At 45.3% G+C, this 18,494-nt stretch overlaps 1 protein-coding gene across 2 annotated transcripts in view; it reads left to right on the top strand.

Annotated features, from left to right (window-relative positions):
* The window catches only part of LOC138472141 (solute carrier family 35 member E2A-like), a 729,883-nt gene that overhangs the window by 274,659 nt on the left and 436,730 nt on the right, over positions 1–18,494 (top strand). For both annotated transcript variants that reach the window (XM_069610153.1, XM_069610154.1), the window contains exon 4: positions 3,708–3,835. In XM_069610153.1, the coding sequence (XP_069466254.1) occupies positions 3,708–3,835 (128 nt within the window). The remainder of the gene's footprint in view (positions 1–3,707; positions 3,836–18,494) is intronic.

Here is an 18,494-nt window from a genome sequence, read left to right as displayed (position 1 = left end):
TCATTGCCATTAGGGGTGCCCAACTATGTTTGTGCCTTATGGGGGAACGCAGGGTTCTTTAGCCCTGCATGCCATGGGCCGTGGGGGCTCAGGGGTGTGCAAGTTCTATTATTTATTACTCACCGCACGAAATGTCCGCTGCGCCTGAAGGATTCCCCTCGCAGATGCCCGTTGTCCTGAAGGTCCACCCGTCCACAAGGCTCCCGGCACACTTCCGGGCAATGTACTCAAGATCTTTGGGGCCGCGGCGTGAGCAGGAAGATGCTTGGGGGAGTTGAACGCATCCCGTGTGCCTTCACTTCTGGTCCTCCGCGGGTGGAGGGCTCAGGCCGCTTCTGCCTTGCAGCCCATTCTCGTGCTTTGTCCCGCGGGATCCCAGACACAGGGCAAGGACACGCACCATTGAGGTTGGTTTCGTTGTGCTCCGTCTGTATGAATATAGGGAGGAGCGGGTCGCAGGCTCCGGAAGGTTGCTATACTCTCCACTTGGTTCGTCCTCCTCGTGTGTTCACTTGGTCACCGGCCTGTGTTCTACAAGCCGCGTACCATTCGGTACTGATGTGGGGCGTCACACTCTGGCAAGCTGTCCACGGCGCTGCAGTGGGACCATTCAACAGTGCAGAGTCAGTCAGTTAACGTGCGCCTGCCTACTTTCATTTTCACTGGTCCGGCATGCCGTATTCTTTGGCTGATGATTTCTAGGGCAATTTCACGCCGATTTTCACCGGAATTTCTGCTGCTGGGGGAGAGGAGGGGGATATTCCATTGCGGCCACTCATTGTTTATCCACAGGGGGGTCCAAAAGTGGGGGCTCAGTCCACTTTTTGGGACATAGTAGCAGAGCTCACACAGAGAGCATGATTGCCTGTGCGCCCCCTGGTGGCCAGTGTGATTTGCACTTTTAAAGTTAGGTTACTGAATTTGTGATTGGTTCCTATCTTACTGCATCTATTTTACTTGACAGCTTTGCTTGACTAAATTATTTGATGTCTATTAAGTGAACCTAATGGTGATTGTATGTATTTGTATTATAAGAGTGTTGTGTGATATTACTACCTTCTAGTTTCATTTTCCAGTGTGTTCTGAAGGTCTAAAATTATTGTATTTTTATAACTTGACTGTCTAAATTTAATTATTGTGTGCCATACTGTGTGTACTCGTTGAAAGCCCCTGATCCACTCAATCTCTTGAGACTAAGCATTGATTGCTCCCATTGATACCTTGATTGGGTTTTGGCTAAACTCTCAGACCTCCTAGTCCACCATAACTGGGATTGGCCTCCTAAAGTCTGTTCACTAGGCCAGATACTAGACATCCCTTTTAACACTTGTCACAAGTCTGTACTTGATAATCTCCCACAAGTATGGAGGAAGGGGGATGGGATGCCTGAGTAAGTAAGTTACTCACCCTAGTAACTACTGTACTCCTAGTCCATAGTGCCCATTCCTCCATGCACTCTTCCACCTTCTTGGCTAAACTAGACATCAGTAAGGTAGGGACCTGGCAATTGAAAAGGACTGGTGTTGACAAAGCTGGATGTGGCAACTGGAGGGGTGTGGCCATACCAACGTGCATTCACTCAAATTTGAGGGATTTTATTTTGTTTAATGCTCTGAAAATATGCTCTTGGCCTGTTCTGGGGAACTACCATAAGTATGGGGCAAGGAGGGTCTGTGGTCTAGGAGTACAGTATTCACTATAGTGAGTTTACTTTCTTACCTTTGTAGACCTTACTCAAACTCTCCTGCAGCCTCTGCCATAAGTCACTTAAAGATCTGGTCTGGTCTTTGCCAGCAGCAATCCTGAGGCAATCCTACTTTTTCCTTGCTCCTGCTCATTATCTCCCGCAACTTCTCTTTCAGGCCTGACTCCTGGTCTTTGTCCCAGTGGTGATTCTACATCTGTGTAGCCTGGAGCTCCTTCATAGTACTCTGTACTAGTTTCATTATATAATTCATTTTTTGATTGGTTATTCCCGGGATGCATACAATTCCTAGGATGCGATTGGTATCCCCTCCACCTTTTGCCTGTCATTCTTTCAACAGTGCTGTCCAGGGGCTCCGAGTACGCGGGTGCTCTGGGGCCCGCGCACCCGCCGGCAGAATGAAGTTGGGGCTGAGCCCTCCCCAAAGCCGGAGAGAAGAGACGCAGTATGGATAGCCCTTTGTTCCATCTATACTGTGTCTCTCTGGCACCGGTAAAAGCCGGGTAAAAAACGATTTTTAGAAATTGAGGGACAGATGCAAAGCAAGATATTCTTGCTTGGCATCTTTCCCTCCATTTCTAAAAATCGTTTTGGGTTGGGTGTACGTCTGGGGTGCACAGATGTAGAGGTACACCCAACCCAAAACGAATTTTAGAAATTGAGGGACAGATGCCTCTTACTTTGCATCTGTGCCTCAATTTCTAAAAATCGTTTTGGTTTGGGTGTATTTGTACATCTGTGCACCCCTCTTGCCAAGAGGGATGCACAGATCTAGAGGTACACTCAACCCAAAACAATTTTTAGAAATGGCAAAACAGATGCAAAGCAAGAGGCTCTTGCTTTGCAACTGTCCCTCAATTTCTAAAAATCGTGGTGAAATAAAAATGTCTTAACCATGTGTGCCTTCAGCTACTTGGTTTATACACAATTGGTATGTCCTTTCATCTGCTTCCTACACTGAATTCCTGTTAAAAGCAAACATTTGTACTGCCTCCTAGGAACAGATAGCATGCATACATTTTGGTGAGTTTCATTTTAGGATGTAAAAGAGCTGAGGGCACATGCGATGACACAAATTATGAGGAAAAATGTTAAAATCTTATGATTCAAATGAGGGGAATGTGGGAGTGCAAAAGGAAGTGAGTATTGGGTTGCACATGTGGAAATAGTAAATAATAAATGGCCGAAATGTATGCCACAAATGCAGAGCATGTTCGACTGAAAATATTGGGCATAGAGGTCAAATCCTAGGCATATGGTATGCAAGTGAGGGATATGATGTGAAATTGAGGGGTATAGGGGTGTACACAATAGAGTAGGGGCCAGTAATGGTGACTGTGCCCCTCAAGCACCTTTGCTCCAAGTTGGCAACTACGTGCAAATGCGGTCATAACTGCCGGTGATGTCACTTCCTATATTTGGGCACCCACCAGGAAATGTATAAGTCGGCTCTCCTGGTGCTGTCCCCTTTTAATAAGGCTTAACAGTCATATGTCATTATTTCTATGTTGGGTAATTGTGCTGATTAACACAGCCACAGGCTTGAATTGCCCTAAGTGTGTTTGCTTCCAACTGTAAGTTTGCACGTGTAAGGTGGTACTGTGCTCTCACCCAGGAGCGTTTAAGTTTGCAACAGTAGTTCTCTGACTGGTCTCTTTCCTACGGGCATTGTATGCATAAGAAAGCGCCAAGGTGGACATGTGTACAGGCATGGAAGAAAAGAGGATTCTTTTTTTCCAATGACAGCCGTTTATGTTGGAGTGTATGCACGGTAGTCCTATTGGGAACATGCAATAAGGGAGACTCGTACAGGCAGCACATTGCATATGGGGCGGGCGTCCCTGGTGTAGAGTGTGCCCCGATCCCCTCCTATAGTGGAGGTGTTCACTGTGGCTTCATCACAGTATATACATGTACAGTTCTATTGGATATTTAAAAGCACAGGGGATGTGGTCTGTTTTCACTTGTTCTTTGGTTCACACCAGTTTTATTTTCGTTTCAGGTTTGCCACAGTGGTTTTGGGGCTCGTTAGCCTGAAAAATGTAGCAGTTTCCTCTGCTGAAACTGTTAAAAGCTCTGCGCCTATTTTCACAGTCATAATGTCGAGGCTAATTTTGGGGGAATACACTGGTAAGTACCTGGGCCAATGGTTGTTCATGCTTCTTTCTGGAAATGCTTCAAGACATCTTTGAGTTTCCATTAGGAGATTAGGTCCCACAGCCCACATCTATCTCTGACCCATCACTAGTTCAATCACTCCCATCCCTGGTTTAATGACCCCTCAAGTCCCACAAGTCACTCTGATCTAACTGGAGACAAAACATGAATATTAGGAACATGTGTTATGCCTCTATATACACTACCTTTGGTGGAGACCTCATACGATTGTTCATAACACTGACACCCTTACCTGAGACATCTTGCCACACTCTTGTGTGAGGCATGTGCAGCTTGTAATAGCCAATACACTTTACTGGATTTATAATTGGTTATTTATAATTGGTTATTTATAACGCGCTTAATACCAAAGATGTTTCTAAGCGTGCGGGCCTGGGATTCTCACCTGTGTTGCTCTGCGTCTTGCTTCCAAGACGAGCGCGTTTCCACTGAGCTATACTACCCGTGGCACTGCTTAGAACATTTATGTAATAAAAATGAATAAAAACCGAATTCATGTTACTCAATCAACCATTGCGGATGGACTCATTGACAATAGTCTCCTAAACAGAAAATGGATGCCCTGTGTGAGGGTTAGCATCTTTATTCAGCCTGTCTGTAAAAGTGGACCTCGAAGTGAAATTGAATAACTAGATTGGTGCTCCAGAACTTCTCAATTGTGTTTACTTTCGATATATTCTGATATAACATTTGCGTTTCATTCAGCTATTAAGGTAGTTATGGACCTGGAAATGAAACACCAGAAAGCTAGACTTGCACTTTCAAACCTTTCCGTTTTGTTGACTTTCAGTATATATTGCAAGCAATGATCTTGATTGATAAAACAAAGAAGTAGAAATGCACACCCCCATATGGTACATCTGTGGTACTTACTAACAGGAAGAGAGCATACATGAAAAGGATCAGTACTTTCTCTGAGCCAAATTGAATAATCTCATGTGTAACAAATGCATACTTGTTCTCCAATTTTGGTGTGCACTAGGCAAAAATGTGTATGTTCACTGTGGCGTCCACTTTTTCTAATTGAACCGCTGTTTGTGATTTAGCATGCAAAGAATCGCATTGGCCAAATGTTGGCAAAATGAAAGCAATAGAAAGTGTTCAAAATGATAAAGGACCATTACATCGATTCTGCAACTATGATACACATCGGGGTGAAGAATTTTTCTGAGGGCTTTTAAACATATTTTGAACCTAATCTTTTTGTTTGTTGCTCTTTATTTTACGTTTTATTTTTTTTTAAAGAATTTTCCCTAGTAAGGTCCTGTAAACTTTCATGTACTTTGAGTGAAAGCACCTGCCAATATGTTTCTGAAAAGTAAAATGAATGTTTGTTTTTGACACCCAAATATTTTACCTTTCATATTTGACTAGACAAATTGACGTGTCTGGTGACCGGAGTGCTTCACCCGTCTTCTAACACATTCCTTGTGAAAGGTTTCTTCGGCTCACTGACAATCCATCAGATTTCTTTTAATTTCCTGCACCCTGTCCTACAAAGAAAGGAGACTTTTATCTGTTACAATTTCTAGAGCATACTTCACCCAGTGCAATGATGCGCTTTACAATATGATAGAATGGAATAAACTACAACACAGTAGGTTTGAAAACAAACCCTCAAAACATAAACACATTTTTGAATAAATTGAGTTTGAGGAGCATTTGTAAAATTTCAAAGGAAGAACAAAACACAACTCAACGAACAATGCATTCCAAGCGCTGGAGCCAGCAGATGAGTTTCTTTTGAAATTTCGCAGTCTTGAATTTCGGAATGTCCAGCCTTCTTACCTTGTGGCATCTGGTTACATCACCAGAAATAATCCCGTATCTGCCAAATAAGAGAGTGAGCCAGGAATAACTGAATAGTAGAGGATTAAGGGAAAGGTGGGAATTGTGGAGGGCAAGATCATAGAGGACGAAGAAGGTATAATCAACAGTAAGAGGATAGAGTTGGGGATGGGGGTGTGCAAGATCATAGAGGGAGGAAGGATGAGGATGACAAAGTACCACAGAGTGATGTTTGAAGAGGGGCGGAAGAAAACACATGAGTTTAAACAGTAGGAGGTCTGGAGGAGAGAACTGGCGGGAAGGGAGGATGCACACTGCGGAGGGTCTGAGAGCACGAGAGAAGTGGACGGAGGTATAAAGTAGAAGACCAGCATTAGCCAAGCCAAGTGGGCTGAGGGCTAGAATGGGTGATGAGGTGTAGGTATGGAGACATTGGGGCTGATCTGGGGTGTAGTGAGGTTGAAAGTGCTAGAAAGGTTGAGGGGGAGGAGAGAAAGTGGACACAGACACATGTAAGGATACTGCCACCCACACTGGGATGAGAGGGATGCACTCACAGGGAGAGGGGGAGAGGTGGAGACTAGCCTGGAGCCACAGCCTGGATTGGGGGTGGTGACAGGCACGTTCTCAAAGGAAAATATGTAGTACTTTCTCATGGAGAATCTGAGCTAAGAGGGCTCACTGAGAATCTGACCCAAGACCGAGCCTGTGTTAGGCTCCTCATCTAAATATGTACACAGCCCTTGTTTAGGGGTAGGATTGGACATAACTGCAGCCCGAAAATCCACTCATCTGGATAAATATTTAAAACCTCGGATTGCAGAATTGTCCCATTGACCACAGTAGTGTCCCTGGACCCATTGAACCATTCAGAACTGTAAGTGACTGTGTGAACTGTACAGGCATTGTGAATTTCTCTTTGGCTCATTCGGGGCTATACAAACCTGAATACGAACTGTTGTGGTCTAGGGAACTTTGACTCAGGGCCAAGGTCTTACCTTAGTCAGGGTTTGAATATCCCACTCACTAAATGAGTGGCATCCCTCTAGCATTTCCCTTTTAGCCATTTTGGGGCCTTACACCAACCAACCGCTTCTGTTGCCAAATAATGATAGTTTGCACATAGCCAATCGGTTTCAAGTCTTCTGTTCCTCATCTGTGACAAACGGGCCCCATGTTTAGAAGACCAACGAAACATTTTCTGAAGGAAGCATTCTTTTCTACTCTGACATTCCTTTTTCTTCAAATCCCCATGAAAGGCCATTTTAATCTAGTCTATGACCCTTCTCAGTGAACAAAGGGGGTACCTTGTGCCTTCTTGGTGTAATATTCGGGTGACTTTCGTTATCTAATTTAAGTTCTTGTTGGCCTGCTGCCCATTTACTCACATTCCACCATCTCTAAGAAGGTAGGATGTCCGGTCTCCCTTCCTTCAGGTTCATGGAATGTTTTAAAAAGTAAGAAAACATATCCTCGTATCCTAGGGCACTTTTCATGTTGCGTGCATCTGGGAGGAGCGTTTCGTGAGAGATTGCTTTCTTTTTCAATGTCCCCCAACCATTAATTTCAATGGAATGTTTTGGTAGCCTTGCTGATTTTGGGGTGATGCTTTTTAATCCTGGCTTGCCTGCTCAACTCACTTGTCTGTGGCGGGTAGGACCATAAAACTGCCATTTCAGGGAGATGTTTTCTTCCTTTTGGGTTTTTACACCACTTGTAGTAGAGTGTTAGACGGGCACTTTGTGCTTCCTTTTTTGTCTGAAAGCATTTTGGATACCTTTTTGATGTGCCTATGGTCAGGCTGGTGGCAGGTAACATTATTTTAAAATCTTTTCAGGTGCACTGCTGTGCACAGTGCTTTTTTATGTACGGATGCCCTTTTGTGTACCACATTCTAAAAACTGCTGCTCCACATTTTTTAAAGACCTGTCCTGTATCCATTTTGCTTTTGGAAAAAATGCTGCTCTCTCAGGTCAAAAACCAAAATGAGATTGTGCACGTTCACCGGATCAGCCTTGGGATTTCCAGTCAGTGCTTTGAGTGACTAGAATTGGTTGAAACTGGGATTGGAAATATCTGATCCTGATCTACATATATCCCAGTAAAGGTCTGTTACAGGGCCGATGTGCGGTAGCTGGCAGAACGTGATGTACAACTACCCATTTTAATAGTGTAGATCCTTCCCATTGATGGGTTGAGGCACCCTCTAAGCCTGATTTTGATTCAAAAGTGTGGGATCTTTAGGATGCTCTCTAAAGGAAAGAATCAAAAGAGAGGAGACTGTGCTGAGAAGACGCATGATTGCAGCTGAAGGAACCAGCATTGCCCAAGAAGTCTCAAAAGAAACCTTTGCTTCATCTCCAGCAAGCAATTGTGAGAAACCTGAGGGTGTCCTCACATCTACTCCCCTTGGATCCTCTTTTCAGGTAACCAGGGAAAGACCATTGCCCTTTGATCCCAACCCTGGGGGTGAAGAGGCGAGGGAGGATCACCTTAGTGGAGGGTCCTTGGGGATTGGGAGTGAAATGACCTCAAGTGAGATGCGGTTTTCTGCATCTTTCTTTTAGAAAGAACCCTCTATCCCGGAGGTACTAATAGAATATTGCCATCCATGTCAGACTGATACAGAAAATACTCAGATATTACCCCCCTAGGAGCATTAAAAAGCAAAGGAAGAAGAAAGTGGTCAAGAATAAAATAGGAGAGACATGGTAGCCCCCTATTCCTATTAAAGATCAGGCTAACCCTCCCCCAGCCTTTGTAGGTTACTTTAAGTCAACTCCCCTCATTTTCCCACCTTTGATTCCTGACAGTACTGGGACGAGGAAGAGGCAACCAAGAGTAGTGAACACCAAACACCCATTTCACCACTCTAGAACTGGGACAATGAAGATGCCTTTAGAGTGCTATGAGGGTCAGGCATGTTACTCTAAATTATGGTCAGGAAAGCCCAATTGAGACTGCACACCTGCAACCTGTCAAGTGGTTGGAGGTGTATAAATGGAGAGACAGAAAGCTGTATTGAAGAGCAACAGGGACCAGAAGGGGACTCGGATCGTGAAGAGGCAACCATGGTGGGACCTGAGGAGCAGATCCAGGACAACAGCCGACATCCTAGGTGTGAGAGACTCCATATCGGGGAAACTAGCAGCTAGAGCTGCGAGCGAGGAGAGAGGGCGCTGTCCGCTTCCGCCCAGAGGCAGTGGAGTTGACGGTATGTGCCTGACAGCACCCGGCATGCGAGAGAGACTTGCAAAGCCTGGTCTGATGTCTGGAAAGTGAGGAAGCAGCTGGAGCCGCAGAAGAGGAACGCCAGGACCGGTTAGTGACAGGGAGAGTCATTCAGAAGCCGGCCGCTCTTAGTGGGCTGCACGCATGTATATTCAATACTGAACTATAAGAAACTTTGAAAACAACTTAAATCATACACATTGAATACCGAACTGTAAGAAATCTGTAAAACAACTTAAATCATGCATGTTGAATACTGAAATATCAGTGAAATATCGAACTGAGTAAAAACTTGAAATTAAGTAAATTGCATCCTGAATTGGATAAAACTATATGGGCCAAGCAAATGGTGATTAACAGGAAAAAGGAAAGTGCCCATTTGAAAACAACCAGAGGAAAGGAGTGCAAGTGTGAAAGAGCACCACAAGAATGTAGGGCCATGATATCAGTCAACCCTAAGTGAACGGTATGAACAAATGCAATGCTGCTGCACCTTATGCCAAAAGGCTAGTGAAAAGAAACTAAGTGAATCTGACTCTGTACACAGGGGCCAGCTCAGAAGAACCTGTGTAAACTACAGAGTCCAGGAATCCTAGTTGCGTGACCTGAGATGGGTGGAACTTGTGGTCTGATAAGTGCGCCTAGGCCGGTGGGTCCTAAATTGTGAAAACCAAGAACATTATGAAATAATCCAAGGAACAAGTGGCTGAGTTAACATCTTGGGGAAGGGACCCTGAGACTTGAAGAATTACTAACATTGACTTGAGGACCAAGCCTCAAGATAGGTTTCTTTTGAACTGTGTTTCTCGAAACTTTGGGAAGGGAAACCGAGGATTGTGTGGAACTATATTATTGTGTCGAACTGGAAAAAAGACAATCATAAGACTTTTGGGCAACTGTTTTGAACTTGGGGAGGTGGGGGCCGAAGAAGAGGTTAAGAGCTGGATGAAGTTCCAAAGTTTATGTTGAGCACTATTACTTTCATTATTGACATGCCTACACTTTGTTTAGCTTTAGTTGTGAGGGCAAGGATAGGTTTTCGACAGACAGATTCTTAAATTCAACTCATGGAATCAGACGTACCTTAGTTTCATTCAGGTAGGACAATCCCACCTTAGCATAGGTTACGTTAGACCTTCTACCATCCTGACATGTACTTTATTAAATCAGTTTGTTTTGAACATTGAATCTGTTCTCTGTCTTACTTCATGATGCCTTCCCACAATGAATACTTTAAATGGTGCCTTGTTCCCTTAGGCTGAATGGCCCTTACTAGTCTAGTGTCCTGTAGTGCCATCTTGCATTTGGTTGATTTCGGAAGTGTCCCTGGAGCCTACTGGGGATTAACCATGCACTGAAGCGGATACTGTCCCGAGTTAGAGCTTGGGACTTGGTTGATCTCCAGCTTGTGGCTCACAAACCTAGTCACCTTCAGCAGCTGCTCTCTACCTGGAGAGGGGGCTGCCTTGTGCCTGTGTTCTACTGCTGCTGAGGTTGAAATATGCCCACCCCGACCATGGTTTCTTTGCTTCTTCTCATCGCCTGCAGTGGCCCGGTGGTAGGGGGAGGTCTTCTGTCGTGAGAGTAGTAGTGATCATCGTCTAAAGTCCTCTGTACTGTCCAGCTGTGTCTTTTGGAACTGCATCTGGTTCAGAGATCGGAATTGCACCTAGCCAGATCCAAACCAGTCACCTACTTCAGCAGCTGCACTTCCTGCAAAGGGACCAACAGCTTGATGAAGTGACCCCCGACGATTCTGAATGAACTAGGAGTGGTTGTTTTAAGAATCAAGAGTTTCCTGGCTCTGTCTATAGATACTCTTGCGCCTCATTCCCCCATCGGAATCGATATATCTACTCGCTTATGCTACCCTAACCTTTCTGAGGGTGGTAGAGTTCTGGCCTAGGATTTGGATTCCCCCCTGGGACCCCTCAGTGTAGGAATTGGATTGTACTGTGAGAAAGCTGACAGTATTGTCCCACATACTCCCTCTGGATCTTCCATTCAGGTGGCAGGGAAGGGCCATCGCTTTTAGATCCCGACCCTGGGGGTGGACAGCGAGGGAGGATCACCCGAGTGGCGGGATTGGAGGAGAATACCCAAAGGCAAGACATGGTATTCCCCCATTCCCAATAATATGCCAGCCCACTCTCCCTCAGCCTTCATGGGGTATTTTCAATCACACCCCATTTCTCCTCCCCATTTCCAACAAACACTGAGACGAGGAAAATGTTGCTAAGATCATTGAGGATTACCCATTGGAAAAGCAAGACAGGGCCTTCTACTACAACCTACCACTAAGCTGTCCCGCTAATAAAGTCGGGCAAGGTCAGGCACTTTATCCCAAATGTGCACCCCTGATTCAGCTTGACTCTTCCCTACACTTTAATGGGTGGAGTTCTGCCAGAAGCAGTGAGCGAGCTGGGGATGCTGTCTGGACTAGAGAAGCGAAGGATCCGAGAGCAGCAGGAGCTGAAGCCTGGAGGAGAGCGGCATGCCGAGACCCTGGCCCGGTGTTTGTGAGGGGCTGCAGCGTGGCTAGGGAGCCGTACCTCAAAAAAGTGAGGCAGCCTGCATCCTGCTGGCGACGTTTGGTGAAGTGCTGGTTCCCTTGGGACCTGTGCCGGTCTCAAAGGTGTCTGAGGGGGAGGTGTGAGACCCTGTACTCAACCCTGCGTATCCAGAGGGAGACCGCTGGGCAACACGACACTGCCCGGTGAGTTTCGTGAAAGTCGGAGAGAGAAACTCGGGAGCATGTGTTGACTGGAGTGGAGCGGGAGAAAGGCACAGTTTGCATAGTTGCACGGAACGGAAAGAGATAAAGCAGAAGAAGTACAGAAAGTGCAAGAAATAATAGAAATGGGGAAAACAGAAAGAAAGAAAAGGCGATTGCAACGCTGAAGGAAAGTAAAGCAGACTAAAGGCATGTGAAGTGTACAAGAGGCAAGAGAAACAAGCGTACAGGTGCAAGTGTACACTGTGAAGAAAAGGGTGCACAGTGAAATAAAAGAAACAAAGGAAAGCAAGAAGGGGTGCATAAAGCACCTGAAAGTGAAAGGTTGGAAAGAAAAACAGATGGGTGCAAGTGTACACGCTGTAAAGAGAAACGTGTGTCAGAGGCACAATACAGAGAAAATAAAGCAAAGGAAGGTGCAAGTGTGCACGATAAAACAAAGGAAACAAAGGAGAGCAAGGAGGAGTGCAGGAAGCACTTCAAGGTGAAAGGTTAAAAAGGAAGAGCAAGCAATAAGGAGCAGGGTTAAAGGTCAGAGTGCTCACGCTTTGGAGGAGCAAAGAGCCCAGTGTTCTAGAAAGTCTCTGATACCACCCCATGTAAGAACTGTACAGAGAAAGGTACATCTTGACTAGGAGATCTTTGTTTAAAAATGAAAGGGGCCTAAGCTTGGGGAATGGAAGGCCTTGAGAGGCCTAACAAAAGTTGTGCAAGAGTCATTGTTGAACTGTGCAAAGAGGACTACACTTGGGGAACGGAACCCTGAGAGGCATGGGCAAAACTGTACTTTTTTGTTGTTGTTTGGAACTGGAAGAGTCCGAGCTTGGGGAAGACAAGAGACCCAGAGATGTTGTGAACTTTGCTGATTTGCTACAAGAGCCCGGCATGGATGGTTCTAAGGGCTCCCCATTTGCATTGCACTATCTAGCACTGGCAGAACTACACCCATTGGTAAGACTATCTGAAACCAGCTGTGGTTTACATTTCCTTTTCTTTGAACCACTTTCGTTTCCTTTTTAAAGACTACACATTTTTGTAAAGAGTGAGGGCGAGCATAGGTTTAGACAGACGGATTATTGTTTTGGACTTTCAGTCATTGACAGCCCTTAGAAACATCAGTTAAGGGAGCCATCCCTTTAGAGTTGGGGTCATTTAGGCATTACACCAACCCAGGAACCTTATAAATAAAGGTTTTGAAACTGAGTCTTTGTGGCTCTTGATACCATGCCTGTCTCACAGTACCCACATCTTTTACAGAAACTACTTTACCTAAAGTGTGCTTTTTTAACGCAACTGTTAGCTTCTGTCAAGTCTTATTTCAGGGGGAATTTGAGAGTTCCTAAACCCCTATCCCAGGTACGTCCCTGATATCTCTGCTTGTAACAATACTGGCACTCTTATTTACCATGCTAGGGCTGGACTTTAACTTTTTCATGTATCTGCCTTATAAGTATAAGGTAAATTGATAAGATTGGCTAACCACTTTTTCTCTCCCTACTTTAGTTGACTACATCTTGTGTGCTTTTCTCAATTGCTAATAATTCTGCAGGATCGTAGGGGATTGTGTATTCCCCTTCCTCCCCCTTTTGGGGCTACCTACTGTTTGTGTCTCTTTCTCGTGCTCTCTATGTGTGTGTGTTTGCAATATATAGCATCCTTCAGTTTTTACCTGCATGTTTTCCTTAGCCTAAAGAGTATATTTTTGAACTCCAGTGTGGAACTCAATTGCTTGACTTCCTCGAAGTGTTTATTGCACATACATACCAAACCCCTTGTCTCCTAAGTCTGTCTTACTGCACTGCCCATGCTACCCACAGAGTTTGGGAAGCTTGAAAAAGCACTTGCTCATCCAATGGGATGGCCTAACCGAACCGAACTGAACCCCCAAAGAGAGGTAGTTCTGAAAATCATGTCTGACATAGTATTCAATGTTAAGCAAGTAATGCAATATTTTGAGGAACAGTGGCATTACACGTTTTGGAAGCATCTGCCAAGGCCAGTAGTGAATGCACATCTGTGGCCTGCTGTTGGGACAATAAAACATGTAAAATTGAAGATTGTAGAAAGTTAATGTCCTGTTATGTTTAGCAGTATTTGCAAAACTCAGCGTTTGTCATTTTCATGGGCTTCTGGATGTGGAGGATTGTCAAGTAGGTGCAGGGTTTTTCCCCCGGTGTGGCTGTTTCTCAGGGGAATTTTCCCCAAGGAAGTGCGCAGCTGTGCCCCATCCCCTAATGCAAGTACATCTTTGGTTCAGGGGAGTTCCAGCTGTGAGGCTTCTGCAGAAACACCTGGTTGGGGATCAATACGGCTGTGTTTAAACAATGCACAGAAGAATGGCAAGTAAAGGCCACCCTACTTTCTGCCTAATCCGGGTCATGGGCGAAGGCTCAACAGACTGCTCAGAGAACAGAATGGAAGATTAAAGTGTCTTTGTTAAAACTACCACGATTTAAGGTATTAGGGTTTGGCTAACATGAACTTAACACAAATGTACACTCTGCTTTATGGCCATAGGCCTCAGTCCTTCCCCTCTTCCTTAGGCAACACATCTCTGGTGGGAAAACCAATATTGTCTCATTGTGTTTTTTACAGATTGCAGGACATCTAAAGTTATCTGTAGAAGATTTTGATGCCTCATACCGGCTGCCCTGGGCCATATGGGCTGGGCCAGATGTCGCACTTTTGCAGGATTGTGGTGGGCCTTGAAGTTCTTTGGTATAACCCCCTTCCATGCTGACCAAGGCTTCTTTGGGTCTTATTCCCCCTCCTCCCCCACCAAGTCGGGAATCTGCCTGGAGGTTTGCTTTTAGGACATCCTTCTCGCTGATAACCTCCCTTTCTGGGAGGTTGTCTTTAAGCTCCTCGATGACCTTACCTATCCTTCCTCTGCTTTTCTCTTTCCTCCTTTTACTCACATGTCCTGAACATTCACCTTAACTCCATGCTCATGTGGTGACGTCCCTTCTGGGACAGAACCGGAGCACCCTGCACAGCAAATCTAGAAGAAAATCAGTGGGAACTGTAAGGAACTCATGGCGGGAACAGTAAAGACAGTCACAAGTGATCACAGTTCAAGGGTGTTTATTAACTGCATAATGGGTGAGAAAAACGCCTAATCTCAACCTAAATCTAAGATGGGAGCAAGCTACGACCATCAAATAATAAAGCAGTCCTAGAGGCGTCTTGTCAAAATAAAAAGGGCCTATATTAAAAAACCTATTGCCAATCCTTTCAACTAAGTTACAAAATAGTATGGGGTATTGTTCTCAAGAAAAGAAAGAAGTGTTCACCAAATGCAAAGTCAGCATGGTATGGCTGGGTCGCTCTTCCCCACGTTTTTAGCATTGGACAAGGTAGGACCTTTGAGCACAGCAAACTCCTGGATCTCGCCAGCACAAGGTTACAGTTCCTTTCAACAATGTCAGGACCTTCCAGGGGCCAAGTCTCTTTCCTGCAAAAGTCTTGTACCTTAGAAGACTGGCTGTACCAAAACAATAAACAAACAAAAGTGCCTTTGGCAATCTTTTGACATTGGGCGACTGCTCTTTGCCCCTTGGGTCCCCCTCGTTCGGGCTCTGATTCTTCTTGCAACGTTAGCCTCCCTCAATTGGGTTCACTACGGCCTTTCACTCAAAAACATATCACTTAAGTCTCCATGTCCTTTTCACCAACTATCCATTGTGGACATCCCTCAGCTGGGTTAAAACTTGTTGTCACAATGTTCACAGGTATATCACTATTTACACAATTTGCAGGCATCCTTCGGTCGGGTTCACATTTGCCAGTTTCACAGTTCAATCAGTTTTCTTCCATGTGTCAAAGACCTTCGAGTGTATGAGTAGTTTTGCTTGACCATCGTAGGACCACTTAGACACTTTACACTAGCCTATCCTAAGCCCTCTTGGTCTTCGTAGTTTCAACAAAACAACACAATCAAAAGAGCTTCAGTCAGAGTCCTTCGAATGCGCCCCCGCAACACCTGACCACTCTGCTCCGGAACCTTTTTCTAGGGTTTCTTTATAGTTCAATTACACAAGTTCTTTGTTCAACAAGGTTGCTGCCTGCAACCCTGGGCCTAGCACAGTTCGCTTTTACTATCTGTCTTCTCTGACTCACCGGCTGTGCTGAACTGGGGAGTTTCTTGTCTCTGGGACGGCACCACAGCGGGAAGCGCTTCTCCCCGCTTTGGCTATCCATGCGGGAGGGCCCCATGTGCCGTTGAAACCTGTCACACCGCACGCCAGCTGGACTTCCCGGTTTTATGATTTCCCTTTCGGAGTCTTCACAGGTGGAATTGAGAAGGGCAAGGGCAATTCCCTCCTCGTCGTCCCTCCAGGTCTCTATGCCTTTCTCCTCCATTTTAACTGCCAGTCCGGAGTAGCTTCTTCCTCTTGTGTTCGGCCCTGCTCAAAGTGTGCTTTCGTGCTCTGCCTTCTATCCCTGTGGGGAAGGGAAAGGGCTGTCAGGTGTGCGTAGTTTTTGTCAATTGCCTGACTCTGCCTGACCCTGGCGTTGGGACATGTCAAGTTAACGGCTCAGGTGTTAGTCCGTTGTCTGTCACCTTGTAGTAAAGTGTACATGTTGCAAAAGTGGGGGATGGAGGGTAGAACTTCTGAATATCCTACGGGGTAGGATGGGGGAAAGGTGTTAAAGAGAGGGGGGTAACACGTCTCACCCGTCGGTGTCCCACTTCTAATCCCTGAGGATCCCCCCCCCCATCCAGGTGATCCTCCTGCACTGGTCCACCCCCAGGAACTGGATCCAATAGCGATGACTGTGGCCTGGCCACCTGGATGACGGATCCCTGGGACCAGTAAGTGAGAGACCTTCAGGTTTCTCACAGCACATTCATGGGAAAGGCTGAACGCCGGTGCCTCCCAACCCAATCTCCAGTCCCCTTCTCTGCATTATCAGGACAGAACTCGAGCAGCAATGCATATTTTGATGCATACAATTTCTCGGTTTGCAGCCACTGCTACTCTTGCAGCAGAGTCTTTTAGTATTTTTCTTCAGTGGACACCCACAACGGCATCCAGTGATAACAAAAAGATAATAACATTTTTAACTAATCATTTTTACCGAAAAATACCTATTTAATAAAATATGTATATGGGGATGGGGTAAGGGGTTAAAAACGAGTGGAGAGGGGATTGGTGTCAGTTTATAAACAAAGGGAAACGCAGGGTATGAAGGGGGACCCCCACATTTAAAAAAAAAGAATTCTGTATTTCTTCAGTAAAAGTGTTCACTAAAAATGTTGTAGTTAATTATCACAGTGAACACCCCAACACTTGTGCCTCGAGTGCTTGGATCTAGATCATAAGTTACTGCTAGCCTACTTTGTGACAAGCTTTTTGTTATGCCCACTCGATCCAGGCTATTGATGTTAGACATCTTCCACTGGCCAGTTACTCTGCAGTCCAAAGACTTTGTAAAATGTAGTTTTATTTAACCAGATGCACCTTATGGGTGACTTCTTTCCAGTGGCTCAGCCTGGTCAAAGGTGTCTGGTAATCCTACGAGAAAGGTCACTACGCAACCCTCCAGGAATATCCCAGAGGTGCCACATTTGTGAACCACTGCTGGATTTGCTGAGGGATCCTCACAGTCTTCACTGGCTGTCATGATCCTGCACCTAGGCCAGAAGGTCAGAAAAGGTCCATGGAGAACAGAGATCTCAACATGATGGACATTTTCCAAGGGGCAACCCCTTAGCCCTTACCAGGAGACATCATGCTTTCTCATGTTAGTCGCCAAGGCACTTCTACAGCAGATTTAGCACGCCCCAACGAGGACTGCTATGTACCATGCTCAATACCAGCACATCAAGATCCACAAGTTGGTGTCTGCATACCCGTCACAAGAAGCACCTCCAACCCTCTGCTACCTTGGGGAGAGAGACGGGTTCATACCACTTTTTTTGTGAAGTTTCTTCCACAAACCTCTTGTGACTGGTGTGTATAAATGCTTAGCCTAAGTAATAAAACACAGTGTCCATCACACTACACCAAAACCTTCTCAATGGGGTAAGATAGCAGAGCAGTCAGGCTTCACTCTAGGGGCTGATGGAATGGTTACCAGTTACACTTAGTTCCATACTCAGACCCTACAAAATAGCATACTTAATATAGTGTAAAAATATTTCTGCCGCTTGTGAATCTGCTTAGAATTGCATATTATGCATATTCTACCATCTAGTGGTGGGCCTAGAGGCATGTTCCTGTGATACTATCCCTAAACTATGCATACAGGAACCGCCCAATGCTCCTAGGTGCCTACACCCTTACATTGATTGTTTTACATGTGCTTCTCTTTAAGCTTAATGCTAAGTGATCCCTTACCTCACACTATTTGAACCTTATTTATTCTGTTATTCATATACAGGAGGAACAATGCTCTTTTTGATCACAAAATAATGTACAATAGATAAGAAATCAGATTTGACGGGAAGCAGTGAGCTGCTTACAATGGGGTGAGTTTCAGGGACATTCTGACCATGTTGTGGAGGGGAGTAATGAAACAGACACCAGGGACAAGTAGACATACACAGATTAAGGACAATGAACATTGGAAATGTTTAAGTGCAGGTAGGCGGTACGGCCATTTGTGCTCGGATGTGACCATGATGGGTGAAGTGTTAGAGTGGAGTCGCCGGAAGTGAAGAACAGAGGTAGGGTGGAGGTGAGGGACATTTTTTAGCTAGCAGGCATATGAGAGTAGGATAGGAGTAACTCAGAGGTAGGCTTGTAGATCCTTTTGATCCTTTTGGACTGTTTCTCGCATGTCCGAGGGAAGAGAATTCCATGCAAGTGGAGCAAGAAGAGAAAAGGAGCGGAAGCGAGATGAAGCACAGGG

The sequence above is a fragment of the Ambystoma mexicanum genome, chromosome 8 (assembly GCF_040938575.1).
Source record: "Ambystoma mexicanum isolate Mex_15411 chromosome 8, UKY_AmexF1_1, whole genome shotgun sequence".
In the NCBI taxonomy this organism is placed as follows: Eukaryota; Metazoa; Chordata; class Amphibia; order Caudata; family Ambystomatidae; genus Ambystoma; species Ambystoma mexicanum.
This window is presented reverse-complemented; position numbering and strand designations above follow the sequence as displayed.